Genomic DNA, 17,411 nt, shown 5'->3' with positions numbered 1-17,411 from the left:
TTTGCACACATTTATTTCATTGCTGCCCTACATTTAAACTTACACATTTTACAAAGTTTTATAAATATATTCAAATTATGAGTAGTTTACAGTATTACTTAGTATCTTAGGATATGAAAGTTTACAATGATTTAGATAGTTATATATTAGGAAGCTTTTAAAGTAGGACAACAATTAGGTTAGGGTGAAGCAGAGGCTTTTGTGCCTTAACCTATGGACAGACAAACAACATAAAATACTATACAGAAGAAAGAAAACACAAGACAGACTAGACAAACAGAATACACGACAGAGGCTAATATATGATGGTGAGTAAGTTAACAATATACTTAAATAAACCTACGAATAAGCATCAAGAAGTTTTTTTTTTTAATTTTCTTGTGAATGCAGGAAGATTGATTGAAGATTTAATATAAGGCCAAATATCAGTTATTATAGTATCACAACCGAATTTACCTTCGACCAGTGATATACTGATCTTCCAGTCCAGTCAGGTTACATGCCTGTTGGCCAACCATAACACTTCGGACATCTTGAAATCGCTGACCAATGTTGGTACCCGTTACTGCAATGACAGTATTGCCTTCCAATGGCCCAGTTTCTGGAAAAACCTATCCAGAAGAAATCAATCAATCAATCAATCAATGATGGTATCAAAAAACGAAATGTTCCAACGCACTTTCAACAAAATTCAAAACAAGGAAAACCGAAACCATCAAAGTGTTGTCTAGTTCAATATGCCAAGATATATATCTTAACAAAAATAAGATATATATCTTAACAAAAATAAGATATATATCTTAACAAAACATTGTTCAGAGACCAGTAAGATAATTGGTAAGATAAGATAATATAGAAAGGTTTGCGGTAACACCATGTAATGACTATCTCTAATGAGTTGGGGTGGTTCTGAAAAGAACCGTTGGTTTCAACTCCTTTCCAAGATAAGATAAATATTATTATATAACACCCAAGCAGATCCTTGCCATTTGATTGGAGGAGTGTCCGTCACGTGATAGCAAATAAAAGTACCATTGCACGCTGAGTCACTCACCGTGCTTTTTCGTTCCATCCGAAAAGTACCATTGCACGCTGGCAGCGTGCAATGGTACTTTTCGGATGGAACGAAAAAGCTGAGTAAAAACATCACTGCGTGCGCGTGTCTTTGGTAACGCAGCAGGTGTTACTGCAAGAAGGCATAGTAAAATTACTAGCATTCAGCTTCTACAGTTGAAATTGTTTGTTTTGAAAGTTGTATCTTTCAATCAAAATGACAAAGATCTACTTGGATGTTATATAAAACAAATAATGAATGTTTTTCATTCGTGCAATGGTGCGAATATGTTCATTCGTTGAAAGCTGGAATGTTCCATTCAACTCGGCTCCGCCTCGTTGAATAGAACATTCCATCTTTCAACTCATGAACATATTCGCACCATTGCACTCATAAACATTCATTATGTGTATAATATCCAACACTAAAACTGGCCTTGATTCAAAAAGTACAGAAAACAAAACAAAACAAAACTTAGAACAACAAACAAACTGACAGCTGGATTAAACCGATAAATGAACCTGAATATAAAAAAGTATAATAAAAAAACATATAAGGTAGGATGAAAAAGATTCTCAGTTATTGACATACAGAGTTAAAGGAGCGTTACAGCATTGGCAAGAACAAAACTTGTCTAAGATCACAGATTTACATAAAACTTACACGGTCTAATGACAATGATAGTAGAAAACATCCCTTGAAATTTGTCTGTATGAAATATATCATATTTGATGAGAAAGTAAATAAAAACAATTTCCCAGTTTCAGTTTACCTCGCAGTATTAAAGCGTTTCATTCATTTTTCGTTTTAATCGATGTCATGCAAAATGTGTAATCATTTTTTTGCACTATTTTCTCATGCCCCAGATGATCGATCGCTCTCAAACTTCTACAGGTTTGTCAGTGTATGTGTATGTGATGAACGCTGTGAAAATGAGTCACAAGGGGGGCAATTAACTTTTATTGAGTTCTACACATGGCTGAAAAGAGCATACAACAAGCTTAGTTTTTCCATATCTTAAACACTTGTTTTTCCTGGGGAAATAGCCTGTTAGTAAGAAAAACATAAACTAAAGAACAGTAGGATTTGAAACTTTGCATGGTGGAAATAAGATATAGAAGAGTTTGCGGTAACACCATGTAATAACTATCCCTAAAAAGAACCGTTGGTTTAACAGTTAAACCGTTCTTTTCAGAACCACCCCAATTCATTTAGAGATAGTTATTACATGGTGTCACCGCAAACTCTTCTATAACTAAAGAACAGTTTTATTCACCTTCATCGACCAAAACAAGTTTTTATTTTAAAAAAATGTGACAATATAGCCTGTAAGAAGCATAAAACCACATTTAACATTTTTATTTAGGTAACTTTTTTTTTTACCCCCCCCCCCCATCACTCAACAGCCCTGTACTGAAAGGTGGATTGTGCGACAAGCAACTCATTTTTGTAGAGCCCATCACATACGGAGGATTAAATAAAGTGCTGACACTGCCAGTAAATGTGTTAGCAAAAACCAATTCTGTAATGCTCCTTTCTAAAAGTATTCATAAAACTGAAGACTCTGTACCTTTTCAAGCTCAGGTGCTGGACACTGACTACCTGGTGCTAAAGCACTACTTAAACACATTGTACTGTCAATGTGTGAACATTGCGTACCACACCAACGACATTCAAGCTCAGGTCTTGCTGTCTCCACTGCCAAACATCGACTACAATCCTGCCGGTCTACATCGCATTTGTACAGTGTAACTACAAAACAAAAACAAAAGTATAATAATAATAATTAAATAGAAAATTTATAAAGTGCACAGATTTTTTTTTTAAGTGCCCATGGCGCTAAATACAAACAATAACATACACTGGCTCTTTTCAGAGCCACCACTCCTTCAAAAGAGATTTTACTCATGGTATACTATTCATATTTATAGTCATAGTTACTCCTTAATAACATACACATCTACAATAGCCAAAACTGAAATGCAAGCCTGAGCTAATAAGAAGGAAGAATATAATACATGTGGTAGAGAAACACAAAATACACTAACTATAAAAACATAGAAGGGTAAAAACAAACTATTTACTCAATTACTATTTCATGCATATCTTTCAAGGGGTTGATTTCACAAAGAGTTAGGACTAGTCCGCAAGATAAGACTTGTCTTTAATAACTTGTCTTAACTCTTTGTAAAATCCACCCCTGTGCCATTAAGAAGTAACCCTCACTCACCATTAAATATGTTGAAATCATCAAATTCCCTGGTACCATTCCAACTGATGGACAACTGGGCAATCAACTCATTCATGTCGTCTGCTTTATAGGTGTACTATGAAGTTAAAATAATCAAAATTAGAATAAAGAAGTTTGTTAATTTGACGCATTGGTTTCGTTTGCGTTTTTATTTTCTTGGGGGAGGGGGAGAACAAATTAATGTCCTGATTTGAGTAGAATTTTCTATAAATTTTTGTACTATTATTATTATCATTATTACTTTTATTGTTGTTATAAATTGTTTGTGGTTTCCTCTCCATTTTCAGCAAAAACAATTATTTCAGTTTCATTCCCACACATTCAAATTTGCCCATTTCCCCATAACTCATTCAAAATGTATTCTAAACGAAGCTTCATATAATAATCCAAATAGGACTTCTATATTTAGTTTTGAACATCATGTCAGTAAACATTGTCAAAAACAAGATGACATGTTATGCATGTTCGACCAATCATATGGCATGGATCTGTGTGTGCAATAAAACCATTATCAATATATACTTGGTTTGCAGGAACACCATGTGTGTATCTACTTTCCATGTAGAATTTCTCAGAGAACTGTCTTTCTTTATTCTACTACGGCGTGGGTAGATCTATCGGATGTTTGGGAGACTTCTCAGTTCTGAAAAGAGCTGTCCTGCTTTTTAACTACAACCTGAGCGGAAGGAATAGAAAATCTGCGGGACTACTACTTTAGCTTATAGGATCAAACTGCACTACCACGGAGTCAGTTCTTGAATTGGTCTAAACAGTTTGGCAAGCTTGCTCTAGTCAATGTCAGGAGACTGAACCCCATTATCATTATCAACTCATATTATCAACTCATATTATCAACTCATATTATCAACTCATATACTCACCGCTTTACTATTACATTCGATGACATTTTCTGATACTTTTTTTGCCCCGACTGACTGTGGTACATCTTCTACTAATAAGGAACACTTGTAGATGATCTGCCAGCAAAGAATAAAGATTATTTAAAGGCAGTGGACACTATTGGTAATTACTCAAAATAATTATTAGCATAAAACCTTACTTGGTAACGAGTAATGGGGAGAGGTTGATAGTATAAAAGATCGTGAGAAAGAAGTAATTTTCTATGAATTTGATTTCAGGATCTCAAATTTAGAACTTGAGGTCTCACATTCAAAATCAAGCATCGGAAAGCATACAACTTCGTGTGACAAGGGTGTTTTTTCTTTCATCGTTATCTCGCAACTTCAACGACCAATTGAGCTCAAATTTTCACAGGTTTGTTATTTTGTGCATATGTTGAAATACACCAAGTGTCCACTGCCTTAAAGTTAAATCTTGTATTTTGGTTTTACCCTTACACTGATGTGTATTAAGCACTGTATACTCAGTGTGTTCCAAAGGCAAATCACTCCTGTGGGATTCAAACCCATAATGTACTTTTTTTATAACTCCATTATTATTGCGTTTACCCTTACATTACAACGATGTTTGTAAGCACTGTATACTCTTTAAATGTATAAGAGTGAAAAACACAACTTTTTACATTTCGAGCTGTCCCTTATATGAATCTTTAAAAAGAGTGGTGGTTATTTAACTCTTTTAGAGGAGTTTCACTCCAGGACAGAGTGAAAAATCACTCAAAAAGATGCAAACTTCAATCTAAAAGAGTGGAAGACCACTCGAAAAAGAGTTGTCCCTCATATGGCTCTTGAAAGAGTGGTTTTTCACTCATTTACATTTAGAGAGTACTCAGTACTTCCCAAGTTCTGTGGAAAAAAATCACAAGCATATCACTGGGTGGGATTTGAACCCATGACCTGTCCTGATCTAGAACAGAAAAAAATCAGTCGGTCAAAGGGTAAAACTAAATAATATTCAATATCCCTGATGCAAACTTAACAGTTATGAAAAAAATCATTGATACTTATTTCATAATTTTGTATTTAAGAAAACAAAATGTCATACCATGTCAGTCTCTGGCAAGTTGGAGACATTGACGGCTATTTGTCTTGAAATGCCGACTGGAACAAGAACCTCTCCACCCTGGGGTTGAATCTGAGGGCAGAATTCTGGTCCTCGGTTTTCGCCAACAGCCGTACTCTGAAAATTAGAATTAATCGTCATCGTGATTAGTTAAAGACACTGGACACCTTTTGTAACTGTCATAAACCACTAGGTTTGTTCTCAACATAGGCACAAATTAACAAACCTGTGAAAATTTGAACTCAATTGGTCGTCGAAGTTGCAAGATAATAATGAAAGAAAATTCACCCTTGTCACACGAAGTTGTGTGCTTTTAGATGCATGATTTCGAGATCTCAAAATCAAATACTGATGTCTCGAAACCAAAGTCAATTTATTTAGTGGAAAATTACTTCTTTCTCGACAACTACGTTACACTATGTTTCTCACAATGTTTGTTACTATCAATAGCTCTCCATTGATCATTAACAAGTGATTTTTTAAAGTTTTTATGCTAACAGTGATTACCAAAAGTGTCCAGTGTCAATAAATCTGATTTCATGAGTTTCAATTCTTATTCTTATTCTTATTCTTTATTTGGCCATTAAACAATAACAATATACAAGCGGACAGTATGTAAAATAAATAATATAAAAACAAAAGTAAATACAAAGCAAGACAAACAGTAAGGGCACAGGAAATTACAAAACAACCCTTATGTGTTTGCCAGGATCAACAAAAGTATAATTAAACACTGTAGCTCGAAAGCCTGTTCATCCAGTCACGTAGGGAGGCAAACTCACTATATAATATAGTAATATAATATAATATAGTAATATAATATAATTCATTGGGATGGGTTGGGATGGGTGGGGGGAGGGGGGGTTCTTATTATATCTATTGTTGTTGTACGACTTGGGTCTGATCAAACGGGCTATGCAGTATAGATTCTGACTAGCACCTCCAAACAAAGACATCGATGACTAGGGATCATCTCAGTTCAGTTGAGCTTTGGTATAAGCCATCTAGCCCGAGTTCAAGTCCCGCTCTAGTAAAAATGTATTTATTCAACCCAAAATTTTCAAGATTACCAATGGAGCCTGATAGCCTTAGCCGAGTTTTTCAAAATGTGCTTTATATGAATGAGATAAAACAAGAAACTATGCATGGTGGGAGAATAATCAGGTTAGGTTTGCGATAGCACCATGTGTAAATCCGTTATTGAGTAGTGTAAAAAAAAAAAGGGATAAAAAAAGGAGTGAAACTTGCATTGTTTCCAGTGACGATGGTTTCTGCAGCTCTGCACTCACTGCTACGGTGGGTGCATTTATTGTCAAATACACACCAATCACAGTCCCAAAAGCTTTCAACACACTCACCGCACCTGAGGATTGAAATCAGTTACAAATGAATAAATGAAAAATTGTCCACATGGTCAAGAACGTTCTAAAATAACTGTGGCTCATCAGTGGTCAAGTGCACTGGACTCAAGCACTGGTGTTTGGGTGGAGTGTGGGTTCGTGAGTCCCGGTCGTGGCACCTGCATGTACTTAAGCAAGACACTTATTTTTTAACCATTATTCATAAATACCTCAGACAGTTTCACAATTCCTATTGGTGGAGAGCGCGTCACGTGGGGGTTAAACCTTCGATAATGACCAGTGTTTATAACTGGTTGTGAGCGGATACTCCGCGCTAGTCTGGGTGCAAGACGTTTCTTGCTACGGGCGATGCGGCACCGTCTGTGAGTTGGCGGTGCTGTGTGTAAAAGGAAAACGGGAACATGTTGCACCAAGACTATACATGCACTAACGGAACCGGCAACTGCTGGAAATAGGCGTCTCATTCATAACAATGCAACACATGGACGTCGTACATGTACATACAGAGCTCAAGCATATCGGAAATGCATAAGTTTGACAGAGTTTCTTACTTTATTACGCCTTTTTAACCAAAAAGGCGTTCATCAATGGGAATAAAAGAGTAGTGACTCGTTCTTTAACGGCCGTTTAAAACCTTGCACGGTCGTTGCCGTGTAATAAAGGCCCTCGGGCCGTTATCACACGACAATGACCTTGCTTGTTTTAAACGGCCGTGAAAGAACTCGTCGCTACACTTTTATTCCCTTATTACTTTGTCCTTCCGAAGGTACATAAAGCTGTAGGTCTCGTGTGTTGTGTTTAATGCAACAAAACAACCCAGTTACACCTATTGCTAAATGAAGTGGTTTGCCCTGGTGTTTGCAGTGCCTGCTGGTTGTGCCAGGTGCTGCATAAATTTGTCTAAAAAACCCCAAACAAACCTGTTTTAAATGTTTTGATTGTTCAAGAACCTTGAGTTCCTTACTGGTGGATGTGTGCGCTATTACACTATTATATTTATTTAGATCTTTCTTGTTTAATAGGGGTATGAACGTTACGAAGCACACCTATACTGTGTGCGCTATTACATTATTATATTTATTAAGATACTTTGTGTGTTTAATAGGGGTATGAAAGTTACGAAGCCCACCTATACTTGGAATAATGGCTTTAAGGTTTTTGTTTTATCATGTTATCAGTTCAGTGAAACTTCAGCATCCAGGACGTTTTGAATTTAAACAGTATAACTTTAGAATCTTGGCTTTAATACAACCAACAAAGAGTCTTTTGTCATTTTGGATTTTCAGCATAAATATTTTAATATTTAAAAGAATAAACATTGCAGAACAAAAAAACAAGTATGACTGATATCCCCGTCTTTTCGTCTGCAAAAATTATCCGTGGGAAAAGTTGGAACAACCGCTCAAACTTTGCAACATTAACTTATATTTGTTTTATTTTATTGACCATGCATTCCCCTAAACTTTGTGTTGAACCTTTTTTACACAATGAAAACAAAACACCTGAGATGAATTGTCAGAGTGTGTTCGGTTTTTTTTTTCCCCTAAGGGAAAATAGTTTTTTTTCCCCAATATTTGCTTGCTGGCAGTGCCCTGATCTCTATGGGACTTGCCACTGAATAAAAACAGTTAGTTGTTTTTATAATTGGCTTGCTCACACCATTCCTACTGTTCATTGTTCCCCACAGTGCACTGAGAAATTTGGTGTTCACATACTGCATGCAGTGGGATCACAGATTGATCAGGCACTCATGACACCAGATCTTGATATGTGGTCATGAGAACAAATCTTTCTCAACCTGCTGTGCAATAAATAGATGGAATGAACAAAAAGTCACTACATTTACAGCTTTAAAGGGAAGGTACATGTTTGGTAATTACTCAAAACAAATTATTAACTTGTCTTGGATTAATGTCGAAAACGACCCCTTCTGAAGTAACATAGTTTTTGAGAAAGAGGTAATTTCTTCCCTATATAATAAAACACTTCTAGCAAGAAGTCTTTTATTGTTATCTGAAAGCACACAAATTTTTTCCAACAAGGGTGTTTTTTCTTTCATCATTTTATCGCATCTTTGATGACCAATTGAGCCCAAATTTTCACAGGATTGTTATTTGATGGTTATGATGGGATGCACCAAGTGAGAAGACTGGTCTTTGACAATTACCAAACCTGTACCGTCCCTTTAAAACTTATTGGAAAAGTTGATTAAATTATTTTTTACTTTGTAACTCATTGTAGACCCACTTGCCTTTCTGGCTTCCGTAAATGCCCCCATATTGTTTTCCTCCGTATCCATTATATTATTTGCATTTCATTTTCATTATTTTTTTCGCTGACCAGTTGTTGACTTTTTTTTACTTAAAGAATTGTACTTAATAAGTTTAAAGGCACTGTACACATTTGGTAATTGTCAAAGACCAGTGTTCTCGCTTGGTGTCAAGCCAGTGAACATTTGAGCTCAATTGGTCATTGAAGTTTGGAGAAAATGATGAAAGAAAAAACACCCTTGTTGGACGCATTTGTGTGCTTTCAGATAGGAATAAAAGACTTCTAGCTAGAAGTCTTTTAATATTTTAGTGAGAAATTACCTCTTTCTCAAAAACTGCGTTACTTCAGAGGGAGTCGTTTCCCACAATGTTTTATACTATCAACAGCTCTCCAATGCTTGTTACACCAAGTCAGTTTTTAAGCTAATATTTTGTTTTGAGTACAGAGTCTTGGTTCTACCAATGGCCACCTACAGCTCTGAAACATGGACACTAAAGAAAGCAGATGAACAGAGATTAAGGGTTTTCGAGATGGCATGCTTGAGGAAAATACTGGGGGTCACCAGAAGGGACAGACTTCGCAACACAAGAGTACGTGAACTGCTTCACTACTATAAAGATCTTCCAACTTCAATTGGGAAAACTAAACTCAAGTATTGTGGGCATGTGAACAGAATGGGCAATGGCCGATACCCCAAAATACTTCTAGAAGGCCACATTGCAGGAAACAAACCCAGAGGAAGACCAGGGAAACGATGGCTGGAAGATATCAAGCACTTCTGTGAAGAGGCTGACATACCATCTGTGGCAGCAGCAGGACACCTAGCAAGGAACAGAGACCTATGGAGACTCTTAGTTGGGAAGCCATCTCCGGGATCTACCTAGGGAGGACGGCTATGATGATGATGATGATGATGATGATGATGAATTACTAAACTGGACCTTTCCTTTAATATTTTCCTTTTCTCTCACTTGATTGAATTGAATTGAAATCTGTATCTCTCCTGCGCCAGGAGTGTCTTTTAGACATATATTGCGCAGTAAAAATGACCACTGTTATTATTATCATCATGAAACAATACGGAACTGGTTGGTTTTCAGTAACAATACACTGAAAAACATGTTTACAATTGTGTTGATTTTTTTCTAATCAGAGTGCACATTGCAAAATAAAATAAATGCAGAATGCAATTTGCATAGATCCATTTTAATTGTGCATGTGGGCTTCAATATCCCAGCAAAGAGGTAGGGCTTGAAACATTTTCAAACTTTACTTTTAGTTTGTTTCCCTAAAGATGTTGATTTTCTTTATAATCAGAGGTGTGTTGCCTTACATGTTGCAAGGATTCATGTCATTGTGTATGTACTATCAGAGAGATATGGATTGAAACATGATCAAACATAACCCTATGTTACTTTCACTTTCACAATTCTAATGTTTTTCTTAAAGACACTGGACACTATTGGTAAATGTCAAAGACCCGTTTTCTCACTTGGTGTTCCTCAACATGTGCATAAAATAACAAACCTGTGAAAAGTTGAACTCGATGGGTCGTCAAAGTTGCGAGACGAAAAGAAAAAATACCCTTGTCACACGATGTTGTGTGCTTTCAGATGCTGGATTCTCACAATGTTTTAAACTATCAACTTCTCCCCATTACTCATTACCAAGTAAGGTTTTATGCTAATAATTATTTTGAGTTACCAATAGTGTCCACTGCCTTTAAGGTTTGTGGAAATACGTTGAGTCTACAGGACAGAGAAAGAGATACACAGGGCTCGAATTCTACAATGGAGCTCACGCCGAAGGCTAAAGGTTTTAGTATAGCATCAGGTCAAAAATCTTATGAATGGACAAGTGGTCCTGTGTTATTCCACTCAATATCAATACCTTACTGTGTAATAACTTGAACAGAAACAAATTAAACTCTATTGTTGCCTAAAAGCACTGGACACTATTGGTAATTACTCTAATAAATGTTAGCATAAAAACTTACTTGGTAACAAGCAATGGGAAGCTGTTGACCGTATAAAACATTGTAAGAAACAACTCCCTCTGAAGTAACATAGTTTTTGAGAAAGAAGTAATTTTCCACTAAAATATTTGAATTTGATTTCGAGACCTCAGAATTAGATTTTGAGGTCCAGCATCAAGCATCTGAAAGCACACAGCTTCGTGTGCCAAGGGTGTGTTTTCTTCTATTATTATCTCGCAACTTCAAAGATAATTTCGTGTGAGTGTCTTTAAGTGTGAACATTACCTTTCAATTCTGTTGAGTGATGAAATGAAATACTTAAATGTTTGGTAATTTGAACCCACTGTCTGTACAATCCTATATGGTTGAAGGTATTACATACCGTTTAACGAATCAGTGAAAATTACATTTTAAAAGGTGGTAGCATCAATGCCGAGATCCTAAAATCTGGAATGGTAATGTCCACGAAGGACAAATAATCTGCAATTCTAATACACAATCTAAAAACTGTAATGCCATTAACGCTTCTCAGATTCAAATTTTGGGGGATAAAAAGTGGTATCTTTTTCTATAATTGCAGTACTTTGATGTGAACAGTTTCTCAAAATGCATTATACCTTCCGAAGAATTCTGCAAGGATTCATACCTTCCAAAGCTGCTATACCTCTTTTTACCAAATCAGTTTTTTATTTTCAGGACTCTGGAAGATCTTTCTCATTGTAATTCCCAATCTTGTAAAAAGATTTCTGTTCCCAAACAGAAAAGCCCTACAGACTTGTAAATTTTTCTCTCAAATTTACCCCCTAATGAATAAATAATTTCCAACCTACTTTTGATGTCGAGTACAGTCATAGAAGTTGAAGTCCACAAAAACAAAATTCATTGAAGTCTCTGCTGAATAAACGCTCAGTGTCATTTTAACATTGTCCTCTGTAACAAAAAAAAACATCAATCAATTTACAGATATGCAACTTTCAATTGCTGGATCAAAAGTAATTGTTTCTTGTCAAAATAAAAAATTTTTTACACAAAATATGACATAGGCCAGAAGAAACAGCCAGTGCAGCAAACGGAGGGGGGATATTATTAATCTATGAAGACCATGGCCCACTTTCAACGAGCTTCCAAACACAAAAGGTAGCTACTGACATCAAAACGATGTTACCAGAACATGGTTACCAGCCAAACTAAAATGTCACATGCACAATATGTAACCTGTATGCACAATATGTAACCGGTATCCTGTTCATTTATACTTAGGAAAACCAAAATATTAAGCAACATTTTCTGCCTAAGCAACTCTACATGAAATTGTGCCCAAAGGTAAATAGATTAGAGTAAGCGGCTAGCTGTCAGATTAAGACAAGGCTTGGACAACCTAGACGGACACAATTACAACATGGAAGCTTAGGGGGAAACAAAAGAAGCGAAATACTGTGGACGCGCTGAGAGATGTTTAAGATCGATCAAACACAAAATGAATACAGAAAAACACCACAAAAAGAGGGGAAATAAAGGACAACTTAAGTAACTGAAAACATAATTGGAGTACAAGAAAGCCCACATTAACTCTGGGCCCACACCCTGCCTATTCTAGACAGCTGTGTGAGAAAGGGCTTGGCTGGACTTAGGCCTAGTACTTCTGGCACATTTGAAGCAAAATTCAAACAAAATACTTCATTTATCGCCTAGTCTACATGATGGCAGCATGCTTACTGCCACACAATGGTTGTAGCAGCTTATGTTTTCAACTTTGCTGTTAACCAAACCTTCCAAAAAGATATTTCAGGGTTCAGGTTTCAGTTTTTCAGGTTAAGTTTTTTCAGGTTTATTTCCATTACATCAGGCAGTAAAATATAAAGGAAAACTCCTTTTTGGAACCTAATGGTAATTACTCAAAATATTTTTTAAGCAACTTACTTGGAAACAAGCAATGGAGAGCTGTTGATAGTATAAAACATTGTGAGAAACGACTCCCTCTGAAGTAACGTAGTTTTAGAGAAAGAAGTAATTTTCCACGAACTTGATTTCGAGACCTCGGAATTAGATTTTGAAGACCCGAAATCAAGCATCTGAAAGCACACAACTTTGTGTGACAAGGGTGTTTTTTCTTTCATTATTATCTTGCAACTACGACAACCAACTGAATTCAAGTTTTCACAGGTTTGTTATTTTGTGCATATGTTGAGATACGCCACGTGATGAGAAGACTGGTCTTTGACAATTACCAATAGTCTCCAGTGTCTTTCATGGGCAGGTCAGAAAAGAAGCCTGAAGTTAGTACCTTGCCTCTTCAAAAAGAATAAACATGATGTGCAAGAGTGAGAGTTGTTGTTACCTAATGCAGGAATTGGTGGTCGAGCATTTATTTCAGGTATGCTGCAGGCGACAGTATCTCCAACCGTCGTCCCTTGAGTTCGTTGGAGATCATTGAATTGACAGCTATATGTCTGGCCATCTTGAAGCACAGGTAGCTGCTCTACAGTCAGTGTGATCTGAAACAAACATACAAATAGTTTATCAATCTATTCAATCTGTTTAATTTTGACAACATAATAATAATAATAATAATAATAATAATAATAATGACGTCCTCTATAGCGCCGGTATCCACAAAAAAGTGCTCATGGTGCTTGCTCCAATAAAAATATTCCCCTTGGTAGTTCTCCAGCAGTGCAAAGAACAAGAACAAATTCCAATTTCTAGTGAGTGTTACTGAAATGTCTTTGAACAAGATGGGTCTTCATCGATCAGGGTTGATTTGAAAGTGTCTATTTTCTGGATGGCTCTGATGGAATGTGTTAGACCATTCCACACCTTCCCTGCAATTACCTGGAAAGAACAAAGGGATAGATAACTCAGTTAGTAGAGCGCTGGCAGAATAAACCAGAGGTCGCTGATTCAAATCCCACTTCTAGTCAAATTTTATTTGTACAACTCCGGAATGTTTTTTTTTGTGTGACTTATGGCGGACATTTTCTAATGCCCGAAATACTTTGCTGGAAGCAGGACAGTTGACTATACACTTGCCAGTGTAGAGTGCCTACTCATGTTTCTCACATGATAAAATTAAATATTTCCCCCAAAAAACCAATTACTCAAGAAGCTCAAAAAGTTCAAAAACATAATTCTTCAATTTTTAAAAAATAGATTATGGGTCCTTCTTAACTACTTCAATTACATTAATATACATGTCGATGTGTGTTGTGTTGACATTATCCATTGAAAAGTACTACTGGTATGGTTAACATGTTTAGTTTGGATAAGTAGGCCTACTAATTTTGTCATTAATATTGGTAATGAATTAACGCCACAAGCTTGCAGCCAGTAGCCAATACGCCAGTAGCCGATTAGCCAACAGCCAAATTATCCAGTAGCCAACTACACATGGTAGCAAATTAGCCAGTAGTCAATTAGCCAAAAAGCCAGTAGCCAATAACCAGTAGCCAGACATATCCAGGACAGACTCGGTCAAGCACCAATGCACACCTACCTATAACAAGGCCATATTGGTCACAAGCAGCTGGGTAATGCATCATCATAATTACATCTTGACTGTTCTTGGCAGAGAGTGTGTGGAAGGGTTTCACACCATTGATCAAGATTTACCTGTCACTGATCACCAAATCTGGGGTGCGTTTTGGCGGGTCTTAATTTCGATAACTGTTTCGGTCATTGATTAACCAATGGCGAACTTTAAACAAACTTGCATACAAAAATTTAATTAAAACAAGGGGCAAATTCAACCGAAATACATGTAGATATTGGTTACGACCGCAAAACTGCACCCCAGTTCATCAAAAAGTCAGAGTTGTATGACAGAAAACTCATGTTACCTTTAACCTTTTGGTTTGTCAGAAAAAGCCTGGATGGGTTCTCATCAATTTATCCCCTAAATACTTTGTCGCCGTTTTCACAAAGTGGCGAATCCGTCCAAAATGTTGCGTTGGGGCATTTGCGTTTTGTGTTTTTACATTTTCTTTGGTCTCCTCAACATGCTAACAATTATTTTGAGTTATTACCAGTAGTGTCCTGAGGTTGATTTCACAAAGAGTTAGGACTAGTCCTAACTTAGGACTAGTCCTAGGAGATACAAAAAAGAAATAAATCATTATTTTGTTATGGAAAAAAAGGATCTTTGTTAAGAATAACAACTTACACAAGTTCAATACCAAATGGGAGCCTTTTGTATTGCTATGTACTAACTAAATGCCATGCATATCATCGAATTTCCTGCTTTTGCCATCTGCCTTTTTTATTTTTGTACCGTTCCCTAAGTAGTTGGTTTTACCAGTATTTTGTGTAACTTTGTACATTGAAGTAACTTGAATAAAATTCCCCCTCCAGGGAAAAAAAAGAGAAAAAAAAGGCATGGCTAGTCCTAAGACTCGAGATAAGACTTGTCCTAACTCTTTGTAAAATCCACCCCAGTGCCCTTAAAGCCCTTGGACCTGTAAAAAAAAACTATAAAAAAAACGGTGGCAGCTGTTTGTGACAAAAATAGGGAACCGGTCATCCCTTCCATAAATCCTATCCAGCAGAGATAAGATCTTGATCTGTTTAACAGGCCTTGGATCCCAAAGTCACGGCCATGGGTTTATAGATGGATCACCAGACTGCTGAGGCCGTGGGTGGTACTTCCTAATTACAAATTACTGCTTGGGCATGCTTATATGCACCCAACGACAACAATATAGCATTCCAAGATTACATGTGGATTCCAACCATATGTCAAGTTTCTCACTCAATAAAATCACACTGAAGTTATTTATTTACCCTCAAATAAAGGGGGGGAGGAGGTTGACAAATTGTGTTTGGTATCGTTATTTTAAGATTTGTATTTTACTTTTTGTATTTTGCTAAAAAATGAAGTTAATGACCTAGTCCCAATTTTAGAAAGCTGTTCAGCAGAAAATACTGCTAGACAAATCTCTTTGCTAGGCAAAACATGGAGTTGAACACCAGCCACAACAACACAAAATTAATGTAATTTGGGCTGGTAACTTGATTCTGCTTTTCTGAATTTAGCAAGTTCGTGCTTGAAAGTGGGCCCTCTTGTTTCCATTCTAGCAGAGTGACTCTTGCTAGGGTGAAATGTCAGGAAACTAATGATTTTTGTGTGTGCATGATAAGGTCCTTTGGGTTGGTATTCAGTTTGACAGCCAATTCTATTGTTCCACTTTTGTATTTCGAGAGTCCTACACAAACCTTACCAGGTTATGAATTTATTAAATTTAATAACAAGAGCATATAATAATTCATGATTGCTTAATTTGAAAACTCATGAATGTAACTTATTATTTACATGTAGATGCCAGAAGAGGCCAGACCTTGTAAAAGCTTAGGCTTTTTGTCTGAGACCTCCCCAAAACTATATATTAAGTTCTGATAAGTAGTTTTCCCTTCTATTGTATTGGCTTATTGGCATGGAAATAAACCCGAAACCTGAACCTTTTTGGAAATGTTATCTGAGTTCCGCAGGTTGGACTATTAAAATAATGGCTATAGGATGTCAGGTTCCAAGAAAATAATAATAGTTATTTTAAAAACAAGTACCAGTAATATGAGTGCTCAGATATTCAACATATCGCATGTCTATCCCAGACCCCCTTCTTATCTGGCAGGAAATACAACATTTTATGTAAATAAACAATTATGCCGAATGTACACCGATACTGATTGAATTGAATTTTTTTTCCACCAAAACCTTACATATGACTGATTGAAGATGCTTGTATATTTGAGATACATGTAGTGTTAACAATAGATACAACTTAAGCAAGGAAGTGTATGTACAAACAAAAACAGTTCGGTTTCGGTGGAGGGAGGGGGCTATATTCACTTACTATTAATTGTCACGGACTAAATACAATCAGAATGATTAATGACTTATATAAAAGTCCTATAAAAATTGATAAATCATGTTTGAACCACAGGACAATGTCAAATAGGACATGGATAAAACAGATATGAAATTTGATCCTACTAACACTTTATGAAGTACAAATACTACATACAATACATGGTGTCGGCTTTAGTAGACTTGTTAGGCATTAATAACAAGAATTGATATTGTTTTCCAAGGGTTAACAAATACTACTTAAAAAAAACAGACAAATATGAAAAATATCATGCCTGATAAAAATACAGTGAGTTCTTTGCTGTTTTCTTAACAAAAAATATAAACTTTTAAGCTGAAACTTTCAAACGTGACTTATCTTTATTGACAACTGGGCCACACTACTACAAACTATACCTATTATACATGTACCTTAAAGTCTTTTCATATTACATAGACATTATTATGTGTTTATTTGTAATGTGTTTGGGGAGAACTTATAAAAAATTACTCTGTATATACATGCATATTTTATGTATGTTTTGTATAAACCTCTTGCCCTCACCCTTTAATATCATTCACCTGAAGATGAGCAGAGTATACAGTTTGAAACGTCAAGACCAAACCGGCTCATTTCAACGCCAACACTCACTCAAAAGAGATTTTACACACGGTTG

General features: G+C 36.2%; 1 protein-coding gene across 1 annotated transcript in view; it reads right to left on the bottom strand.

Moving 5' to 3' along the window:
- Positions 1-17,411, bottom strand: part of LOC117305213 (plexin-A4-like) — a 71,185-nt gene that overhangs the window by 26,062 nt on the left and 27,712 nt on the right. Inside the window, exons 7-14 of the mRNA XM_033790035.1 lie at positions 13,234-13,390; positions 11,726-11,825; positions 6,537-6,651; positions 5,271-5,405; positions 4,187-4,282; positions 3,285-3,381; positions 2,625-2,806; positions 457-611 (exon numbers count right to left, since the gene is read on the bottom strand). Of these exons, the coding sequence (XP_033645926.1) occupies positions 457-611; positions 2,625-2,806; positions 3,285-3,381; positions 4,187-4,282; positions 5,271-5,405; positions 6,537-6,651; positions 11,726-11,825; positions 13,234-13,390 (1,037 nt within the window). The remainder of the gene's footprint in view (positions 1-456; positions 612-2,624; positions 2,807-3,284; positions 3,382-4,186; positions 4,283-5,270; positions 5,406-6,536; positions 6,652-11,725; positions 11,826-13,233; positions 13,391-17,411) is intronic.

This window comes from Asterias rubens, chromosome 2 (genome assembly GCF_902459465.1).
Source record: "Asterias rubens chromosome 2, eAstRub1.3, whole genome shotgun sequence".
In the NCBI taxonomy this organism is placed as follows: Eukaryota; Metazoa; Echinodermata; class Asteroidea; order Forcipulatida; family Asteriidae; genus Asterias; species Asterias rubens.
Note: the sequence above shows the minus strand (reverse complement) of the source record. Positions and strands in the feature narration are given on the sequence as shown.